This window comes from Diadema setosum, chromosome 12, assembly GCF_964275005.1.
Source record: "Diadema setosum chromosome 12, eeDiaSeto1, whole genome shotgun sequence".
In the NCBI taxonomy this organism is placed as follows: Eukaryota; Metazoa; Echinodermata; class Echinoidea; order Diadematoida; family Diadematidae; genus Diadema; species Diadema setosum.
This window is the reverse complement of record NC_092696.1, coordinates 13,168,975-13,180,323: the sequence shown is the minus strand read 5'-3', so window position 1 is coordinate 13,180,323 and position 11,349 is coordinate 13,168,975. Positions and strand designations below refer to the sequence as shown.

The following is an 11,349-nucleotide window of genomic DNA, read 5'->3' as shown; positions in this document are numbered from 1 at the left end:
TTTCATACCTGGGGGGCATTTCATGAAGGAACTTGTCGGATAAAATGTGCGACAAGTCAATTATATCCGACAAGTTCAGAGAAATCAGCCAATCAGACTAAAGAATTTCTCCAAACTTGTGGGATATTTATTGACTTGTCAGATATTTTATCCGATAAGTTCCTCCATGAAATGCCCCCCAGATCTGCGTAGAGTTGCGTAGTCACGCGGTAGTTCGACATGCTTAAAGGTTCTGCGTATCCATTGCGAGAGGTGATACAGTATCCATAAAAACTAGATCTGTCGTCTTTGGGACACGATACATATATATATATATATATATATATATATATATATATATATATATATATATGTATATATATATATATATGTACAACGGGAGCGCACTGCAGAATGATGTATTCCAACTCCATTATACGGCATATATTTGCTTTGTTAATTATTCAAGCGGAGTTTTCCAGTATTTTGATGTTGGCATGTTGTTGAATTCATTGCAACGTGTGATATGTCGTAATACTTTGTTATGTAGTGACAGCTGCTATGTTGTACACGAGCTGTCCCTCTCATTGCAAGCGCTGGATGTTGCAGAAATTTGGTTAGCCTGTTGACAAGGCCTCGTGGCTGAGGAATAAGACTAACTCGCCATACCCAGCACTGCAGCGAGAAACGGGTGAACGCGAGACCGAGAGGAGCAGCTGCCTCGATCGCAGTTAGTCTTCTTTTCAGGCACAAGGCCTTGCAAAAAGGCTAGAGTTTTGTGGGAAGGCTGCATCTTTTTTCAAAGCGGTATGACAGACTTCCATTCATGTATGAGCGTGTGACTCACCTATAAACTCATTTAAACAGTAGGCGACAAAATGGAAGCCGAGGGATTCTCGAAAGAAAGATACACTATTGTTCATTTTGTACATTAACGATCTTCCTAGTTCCTCGCCAATTCTTTCCTTTATATGTTTTGCTGACGACTCCAATCTGTTTTTTACACACAGAGATCCTTATACTCTTGTTAACACAGTGAATAGAGAACTTAAATCTGTGCAATCTTGGATATACGCCAACAAATTGTCACTTAATATTGATAAAACTCATTGTATGCTTTTTAGCAATAGTCTTAAAACCCTTCCTTTTCATATTAAGTTTAATGAAACTGAATTAATTCAAGTCAGTTGTATAAAATTTTTAGGGCTTTTTATTGATAGTGATTTATCTTGGAAATCCCACGTTAGTTATTTAAGTAATATTCTTTCTAAAAATACGGGTGTCCTTAATAAACTTAAGAGTGTTTTTCCAAGTCAAATTCTGCTTAATCTTTATTCTACTTTGATTACTCCGTACCTTAATTATGGTATTCTTGTGTGGGGGAATGCAACTAGAAATCTTCTTGATATACTGCTCCGTATTCAAAAACATGCCATCAGAAATATCAACCATGTCGGATATTTGTCCCACACGAATGATTTATTTTTGAAAAATAAAATACTGAAAATATCAGATCTGTTCAGTTACAACGTCGGCATATTTATGTACAAATTTTCTGCCAACGAGTTACCGGATGTTTTTACTCGCATTTTCAGAAAAAAAAAAATATTTGATTCATAATTATCCTACCCGCCGAAGTGACGCATTTCACCTTCCACGTACTCGAACAATTTTCGCTAAAAAAACGATAATGTAAACGGGCCCTAGATACTGGAATGACCTCTCCCCCGAAATAACAATCTGCTCGTCTTTATATTCCTTTAAACGTAAATTAAAAGAGTTTTTATTGAGTGCATATTTTGCAGACACTGAATAGTCGTAATGTCTTATGTAATACATGTACTGTGGTATGTTATTGTCCAATCAAACATTTTGTCAACACGTTGCAGATTCCATTTAGGGTCTTTCCATCAGGCTCTCTGAATTCATCATTAGCAATTTCACATTCTACTTCGTTTCCCTCTCTTCCTCTTTCCCTCTACCCCTCTCTAACCTTCTATGCAGAGCTTGACGGCAGGCACCAAATGGCTTAATAGCTGTACATGTTACTTTTTGTGTCTTACTGATCATATCCTGGTGAAAGTTTTAATGCATCAATAGTTTATAGTATATATACCAAAGTAGGCTGTATAATAATGATGGCTCGGTCACAGTAAGTTCATATTAATGTATAGTTTGTTTGTTTTTCTTCTTCTTCTTTTTCTTCTTTTTTATTACATAAAATTTGGCAACCTTACATCATCATTCTGGTCTTATCTTCTATCTGTTCTCCGTTTCTTTTTCACAAACACTGATTACTCGGGGCTACAGCCAAACAAGCTAGCTTTCATGTAGGTCCCGTCATACTTCTCTTTGATCAACCCCATTTCGATTTCGATTTTGACCAGTTATCATTACATGTAATTACTGTATTATCACCATGTATATTGTTTGTTTTCTGCACATTGTTCACAAGGTAAAAGAACTTGTCTGGTTTCTGTTGTAATGTTCATAAATGAGAAGTATGAAAATAAAATGAATTGAATTGAATACACGTTTGTGTGTTTTAATTGAAGAGAGTATAGTAGAATTTACATATTCACAAAACTTTACATGAAATCGTATAGGCATCGACAAGCCATAAAAATGGTACAGTAATTACAAAAATTCACCTTGAAAACCAGTACATAAATAGGCTGTTTAAAGGCACAAGATATACAAAGTAAACCAACGACTGTTACTTTCGTCTGCAAGAACAGAATGCGTTAAAAATACACACATACACACACATACACGTACACACACATTTATGTGTACATATACTTAATCCGTCACTGAATGATGTGACGCCAGTAAGGTCAAGGGGTCTTTGCCCGTCATAATGATTTTTGAAGATGATGCGAAGCAACTACATTCTTTGGGCTTACATTCAAAGACAGGATACGAAAATGTGTTTCTATATAGCAATTATATAACAATACGAATGACATAACATCACACTGACTCTTTAATATCTTTCTCCCTCTAAGTCTCTCTGTTAATCTATCTTTGTTTATCTATCTATCTATCTATCTTGCTATCTATCCTCTGTCGTTCACGTGTAATAGTTTATTATAGCATGTTAATTATTCCAAGGGCCTGTTGCTGAGGAATGATGATGAAAGCGAGCACAGTGAATTCATATATTCCATGATGGGTGTGGTTGCTACCCTAATTGGTAAGACACGCTGTCTTATGAATATATCGTCTCTCTGAATAAAAGCGCTTGATTTGGTTATACAGTGTGTGAAAGCCATCCCTCTGAGTCAGACAAAGGCGATTTTTGCAGGTGGTACGGTGAAAATTGAATAAAAGGCACTCGTTTGTTTTATCATATTTTGTGTGCACGTTTTGCCAGAACAGACTCGCGTCATCAAGCAGTAGTCATCTTTCCTTATAACAATCTTTTCAACACAATCAGTCATAATCAGATTTTTGTGCTGGGAGAAAGAAAGGCGGTATCTTCATAAGTCAAGAATTGAATTTTCTCATTTCAAGCCAGCAGTCTACAATCGAAAATTGTCGTGTGTTTCTTTGCTTGTTTGTTCTGGTAGAGTTCAACGAACTTCGACTGGAGAAAAAACAAACAAACAAACAATAGTATCAAATGATAATTATACCCGATTGGAAATTTGGATGTCTCTCCTGTTTCATGCCTCTGCTGTTATTGCGTTTGCTTTTTTTTTTTTTTTTTTTTTTTGTAAAACGCATTCTTACACTTGGGATCACTTCATATTTGACAAGAGGCTGTTGAGCGTTGTTGTTTCTTGTTTGTTTGGGTATTTACGCTGCGAGCCCAATGTAAAACGTGGTTTTGTTTTCAAGCGAAAGACTCTCGATTAAGACTGACGTGTTTAAAAGAATAAACTCAAGTTTTTTCTTACATTCCTCTTCTAAACCACAACTCAAAAGGACAGTGACTTCGTTAGCAAGCGTTCAAGAGTTCTCATATAAGCGTAATGACAGTACGGTTCTGAGTTTTTAAGTGACAAAAATCATGAGTCTGAAGTAAAATTCATTTTTACTGTCTTCATTTACGTAATAGTGCAGCAAGTTGGCTGCCAGACGTCACCTGTAGTTTCCTCGTTGTCAACGGCGCCAATGGCAGAGCCATTCAGTTATATACAGTGTGCGACATGATATTGTATTTATAATATTATTCTGTATAAGTTCCACCTTATGCTTCTCTTAGTCCAGGGGTGGATCCAGAAATTCTGTAAAAGGGAGGCGCCTTTACAAACTGAAAGGGGGCGCACGCACCCCCTAATTTCTTTTTCTTTTCATTTCTTTTGTTTTAACAAGGAATAAAGAGGGGGCGCCCCCCCCCCCCGGATCCGCCACTGTCTTAGTCTACAGCTAACCCCCCCCCCCACACACACACACACACTCTCTCTCTCTCTTTCTTCAGAGGGACCTATTTCATATAAGCTTATCAGCTTTTCAGTACATTTCTCCCAATTAAAGTCGTACGACTCACTTAATTGCATAGAACGATTACTTTCAGTTTCGTTCCCCCGATTATGTCAGACATACATCTTCCTCAATAGGCTTGAATTTGCTTACTTGAAAACTAACTAGTAGTCTCTATTTTTGTCTTGCTTGAAGCAATATTATGCATAATATGCCATTGCCATTTATGTCTCAAACTTCAACGTGTTCATTTGGTGTCATGTTTTTAAGTGAAAGTTGAAATAAAGTGCTAACTAAAAACAGATCCCTGAAGTGAAGTAAAAGAAATGATTATTTTATTAATTTATATTCATTAATTTTGCCATTTACATTTTTTTTAATCATTTTGATCTTAGGCCTGAGAACTTTAATTTTCCTGTTGTTACCATGGAATATGAGCTTCGGCTTGCCTACACAATGCTCGACATCTATACAGTACATATAGATCACTACCCGTTTACCCTTCTATCCCAGTGAGTGAACAATGCATAATCACAAATTTCTCACACATACGTACATGACAAGAATTCAGCGCTATGGCACACAGAGAGTATCGTTTGATAAACAAGACAATAATCATACTCACTAGGCCGACTCCTGTTACTCTCAAACCTAGATATAGGGGATAAAATAAATCATGAGAAGAACTTTACACAGAGTCTTCATCGTCTGGACTTAAAAAAAAAATGCGACATGCTGTTTCGGGTGCATAGATATCTAACCATCTTTCTTCTATCAAGCAGTTTTCAGGCGCAATCAAAAAGAGTTTGGTGCGATACAAAGGTAAATTGTTTCTTTGTGCAAATCAGTAGCTCGGAAGCGCGTCAGAAATATATCAAAGCACTCGTCCATCTTCCTTACTTTGTCCGTAAAGTCGTTTTTAAACAAACATCCCAGATTTACTGGTTGCGCTCGTACTTCCACACAGCGGCGAGTTTTCCGACTGCTGGAGGCTGTTCGTCTGGTTTGATCCGGACGACTCTCGGCTGTCCCTATGGCAACACGGTCTCCCGACCACGCCCTCTTCAGCCACCTCCCCTTCTGCGACCGCCCGCGAGCAGGCGGGGCGGGACGAAGGGGTGCGGATGGGCGGGGACAGCACCTCCCTACACGTGATCCAGAGAGCGTCGGGAAGGTCGCACTGAGAGACGGTGACATGAAGCTGAAGGTTAAAGAACTCTTTGGTGTAAGTGAGGTAGAAGACCATTAATGAGATGCTCATTACCCATTCCGAGAAGGCGCTGATGAGATGCGGGACGTAACCCTGGAGACGGGAGGATGGGAGGATGAATGAGGAGCAGCAAATTTCCAGAAGGCAGAGCGAGAGAGAAAGAGAGATAAAATGACATTACTGATCAGGTGACGAAGAGCTAATGACATAACTCGTAGGGTACACTGTGAAAACAGCGGTGTTAGATTTAACACCATGGGTGTTAAATCTAACACCGATCATTCTTCAATAGAGGACCACACCCACAGGTGTAGAAAATGTATTGTGACGGTGTTAAAAAGTGTTCACCTGGCACTTCGTGGTGTTAATTTGACACTGTAGCTGGTGATATTTTTGACACTGCGCTAGAGTTAATTCATTAATGACACCGCATGGTGTTGATTTGATATTGGTGGTGTTAATTTCAATGGTACAACACCCGTCCAGCTTCAATAGGAGACCACACCAACTGGTGTTACTGTGGTGTAAATGTGTTTACACATTTTTTTTTTCCAAAAATCAAGTACTTTATCGGAAAATTCTTCATCGTCTTGTTGAAGTTCAGAATTAACAAGAAATTCAGTAACTCAGAAACTATCAAAAAAACAATTTTATATTTTGAAATGACACCCGGAGGTGTTACTCTAACACCATGAATGAGCGCCGGAAATTTAACACCAGCTCGGTGTTTCATATTTAACACCGGAGTTTTTGCAGTGTACAAGTTAGATACTCGTTTTGTTTTGTTTCTATAAAGCTAGGTCTTGTGAAGTTCTGCCCGTCAGACTGAGGCATCAAGACCGAGAATACACATACACAGTTTATCACACAAAGTACGTTATTTTGTAATTATTTTGATTTTATTTAACAAAATTGGACTCAGATACCATGGATACATTCTTATAACCAAAAATGAATAGATACAGACACAACAAAATATGACGCTCTTCATTTCGCTTCGCCAACAAAGTGAGGTACTGAGATTATCATGCTGCGGTTTGCGTCAAGAGAAATCGAACAGCTTGGGTATTATACGAAAACAAAAGCCATCATGGTATAAGAACATTACAGAGTAGATTGAAAGTCAAGACCCTCTCTGATCTACTTTACATATGATAGGATTGTGAGTTCTCCACAAGCGTGAGATTTTTTTTTCCAAGCGTTTCACACTCAGTATTAATATAATGTAAAAACAAACAAGCTAACAAAACAACAACAACAACCCCCCCCCAAAAAAAAAAAACAACAACAACAACAACAACAACAACAACAACAACCTTACAGTGATTACCGGTACATGGTGGGACGCAAAGCTCATCGATGCGACGGGCACATTGTGCATGCACGCCCCCTATTGTCTGGCTTCTTACAGGGCTGGATTAATAATATATTCGTATTGCAAGAAATGTGTCTGTGTTTATACATCGCAATATACAAGCATCATAATATACTAGCATGCTTTTGAGCCTCTCGGTTCATTATTTCTCTAAACATAACTTCTTATTTTGCCTGTATGCATTTATATCTTTCTATGTTAAATATCATTTACCCTTTGCAGAGTCAAGCATATGGCTATGATATGATTTTGGATTTATTATGTGTTTTGTTTTGTTGAAAAAAAAATGAAAATAACTGAATTGAAATGAATCAATCCTTACCCCATCTTCCGGCGACCAGTGCACCTGTGATCTCGAGTGATCCCCGTGTGTCTGGTACCAAAGCATCTCGGCAACCACACCTGTTGCAATGCCTTGTTGTTGGGAGAACAGTCAAGGAAGTTATACTACAAAAGCAATATCCATTAGGACAAGTCCACCTGCACAAGGACTGAGAGAATGTAGCAATATCAGTAAAACATAAGTGAAAGTTTGAGGAAAATGAAACAATTATTTCAGACATTATGAATTTTTGAAGTTTCAGTGAAGCCATCGCTGGATGAGAAGACTACTACAGCTTGTAATGTCACATGCGTAATAACGATTAAGGGAAGTAAAAAGAAAATTTGATTTTCGCTTCATTCGCGCATAATAGTAGAGCACTTGACTTGCCTCATTCAGAAGGCAGAAGCAATAAAATTACCCCTAACATAATATGTCAGTAGCGAGTCGAAGGAATGAGTACTCTTTTTTTTCAAAGAAAGAACGACATTTTGTGGAATTCTGTTTATATTTTGATTATGTCGTTCTGAGCATGTGACAACAAACACTGTATAGTCTTGTCATCCAGCAGTGACTGTGCAGAAACTTCAAAAATAACGTTTGAACGGATGATCTGATTTTCCTTAAACTTTCACTGAGGTGTTCTGCTGATATTGCTGCCTTTTCTCAATCCTTGTAATTATGTATGTGAAGGTGGAATTGTCCTGTAGCTTCATATATCATTGCCATACACACGCCTATATTATGAGTGTGAATAAAAAATTGTGTGTGTTTGTCTGTGTCTGTGCCCCCCCCCCCCTCCTTCTTTAACCCTTTATATGCTTTGGGTGCCGATTGACACAAAAAACCCCATAGCGCTGTGCACACTGTCCATTGATCCTGACACAGAAAGGGTTTATAAACTGATATTACCATGACTACTATGCCGTCAGCAATAACTCTACAAGCAAATATGTTTAATGCTATAAAAAAAAAAAAGTTAAATTGCTAAATATGCTTTGAGTGAATCGTCTCTTGTGTTTGAGCGACGGATGTGAATGTGCAGAAAAATCAAGTATTCAGTCGTAACAGAAGAATCGGATCAGTCGGAGAAAGCTTGCACTAAAATATATACGGCTGCATAATAACGATCTACAAATAAATTTGTTTACGTAGGCCATGGGAGTATATTAATAAGCATACATGAACTGCTAGCAGCCTGTAATTTTGTCAGAGTTGAGTTCCCTTACGGTCAAAAGTCAGTAGATAATATTGAAGAGAGTGAATGAACGAACAAACGAATGGATGGATGAATGAATGAATGAATGAATGAATGAATGAATGAATGAATGATTGAATGAATGAATGAATGAATGAATGAGTAAAGACGTGAATAATGATAAACAAATAGATTTATCAACGAATACATGAAAGTAATATAAAGAAAAATAAAACGTATCGTTGACGGAGTGGTTGTCTGGACAGGTGTCGAGCATAGTCAATCTCTGCTCTGCAAGCAGTGAAACAACAGGATTTTATCATCCTCATACATTTTTGTAACGAATGACGAACTCTACCACTTGTCTACTCTGACCGAAAAAGCAGCAACCTGAGTAGACATTCTTTAATGTCACCGTGTCTCCGTTTGTGCGATGTTAGGTGTATCTTTGATGAAAACTAGCTATAAAACTGTTAATTCTGAAGAGAGGAAAAAAATGTTAGGTATAGTTTAATACGTGCACATACAGATACACATACAGATACAAATTTGTATTCATTACAGATAATAATTACAGATATTTTTATGGCAATCATAAAGATCAAAATAATGATAATACTATAATAGTATATTGATAAAACATGAATGCATGCATTTTTACCATCTTATTGGTTGAATTCAAATATGATATTTTCACGGAGGTTAGAGTGAAGGATAAGGATTATGAAAATGCATGTAACTCAATTTTGACAGAAGTGTGGGTTAGCACTATATTGCACCGATCCCTTCTATTAATAATAATGAAACATAAAGCAACGTTTGTCGTGCTAAAAGTACATTATGTAATTGAGAATTTAGAAACTATATATTGATCCGATAGTAAGACTTTTTAAGTTTTGTTCCGATGAAAGTGAACCACGGCGAAAAAAAAAAAATCATGTAACGAGCAAGAATCGGTCTAGGTTTTGGTCAGGTAGTACCCCATCTACGACGAGTCAATTTTAGTTTTCTGACGGGTTCGTGCACAGCGGAGTTTCGTCGTGTTTCTTCCGTCCTGACATAATAACAAGGTATTCTATTAATTTGTATCTCAAGAAACGCCTTTAAATGCTTTGAATCCAGTATACATAATCATTCGTTGCTATGTCTCACAATGACCCCGGGCAAGCTTTCGGGTTGTCAAGAAGACGAACACTTTGTCAGAAAGGCATGCATAAAATTTGAATGTATTGGTAAACCGGTCTATTTCATCACTACCAATGACAACTGCATTAACAGACTCGGTCACTGGCACATTATTCAAAACTGAATTCCCTCTATCAATCGTGACTGTTCTGAACAACAAAGAAGCTTATAGCTCGAGGCTGGCGCTATTCCGCAACAATAAATAGTTTTGCATACAAACTGGAGTCCATGAGTGAAACTTTATAGGAGGAACATGTGGATCAATAGCTCGGTACTCGATCGTCAGAAGAAAAAAAAGAAACGGAAATCGGAATACATCAATAAACCTCCCTACTTAAGATGCTTTGACAGTGCTATGCACGGGTGCATTTTACGGGGAAGTTCGTATATGGTTGAAAGCTGGCGGATATACGCACGCGGTTGGCAGATTTTTTGAATAACTTTTGATGTGCAAATGACCAATAGCTTATCAGTTTACTATCGCGTTTTTAAATGTATGGATAGTTATTTGCTCTGTGGATCAAGAAGCAAGCTGTTCTATTCACCAACACTTTCTTAATGCATTTCAGTACTTGCAATGCGCCTTGCATAATAGATCGTTGCCATGTGGAAAAAGTGTGGTCAAAGCCTCGTTCAAGCATGCCTGTTATCTGGACACGTAATACCTTATCTTCGTGAATCAGATCTGAACATAATCTGGTCTTTTATGACATTTTGAGGTGTGCTTACTAAACAGATAAATCGGATCTATATGAAATTTATGGCATTTTGCGATTTACCATGGTTTCATGCAACAAAGTTGCAACAAATTGATATGCAAATTTGATTAGGTGACAATGCAATGACGTCAGACTCTTCCTCATTGACCTGCACAAATTAAAATCTACATCAAATTTCCTGTTTTGATCAGAAATTAAACACGAAGATCAACAACAAAAAAAAGTATTCTTCACAAGCAACTTTCAAATATATATATATAAAAAATCATCTATAGGCAGCTTAAAGGTATGGTACAGTATCGGTGGAGATGAAAATTGGGCTTTTAACTTTTTGCGAGATACCAAGAAAACACTTATGAAATAGTACAGAGCATACCATTGTACGAGGAATTCAAAATTTATTTGATGAAAATCGGGTTTGGAATGACTGAAACATCCTCAAAAAAAAAAGGTAAAACAAAGCGATTGTAATAAAGTGTGGGTCCCACACTTTATTAGAATCACTCTGTTTTGAATATCTCAGCCATTTCAAAACCAATTTTCATCAACAAATGTAGAATTCCTCATGGAATTACATGCTCTTTCATATTTCATTAGAGGTTTGTCATTATCTCACAAAAAAAAAAAATGTTAGAAACCTGAAATTAGGTGTCAACCAAAACTACACAATCCCTTTAATATCACACAAATTGGTATGTTGTCGTCGTAACTATGACATAATCTGGTTACCACTGGAGTAAAGGCTTCTAAGAAGTCAATTTCTCCAAACATGCCCCCACCTCCTCCCCCATTCACCATTACAACCACGTTAATGTATGTCAGGAGGTACAAAGATATAACGCATGCGCAAATCCACGAGCGAACATGCAGAACACACAAGAATAACAAACAAAACAACACATGTCCTTTGTCTTGTGAAACATCAGTAGGTAA

General features: G+C 37.4%; 1 protein-coding gene across 1 annotated transcript in view; it reads right to left on the bottom strand.

The window, feature by feature from the left end:
- Nucleotides 1-5,326: 5,326 nt before the first annotated feature.
- Nucleotides 5,327-11,349, bottom strand: part of LOC140235727 (DNA damage-regulated autophagy modulator protein 2-like) — a 47,638-nt gene continuing 41,615 nt past the window's right edge. The window contains exons 5-6 of the mRNA XM_072315739.1: nt 7,315-7,406; nt 5,327-5,710 (exon numbers count right to left, since the gene is read on the bottom strand). Of these exons, the coding sequence (XP_072171840.1) occupies nt 5,327-5,710; nt 7,315-7,406 (476 nt within the window). The remainder of the gene's footprint in view (nt 5,711-7,314; nt 7,407-11,349) is intronic.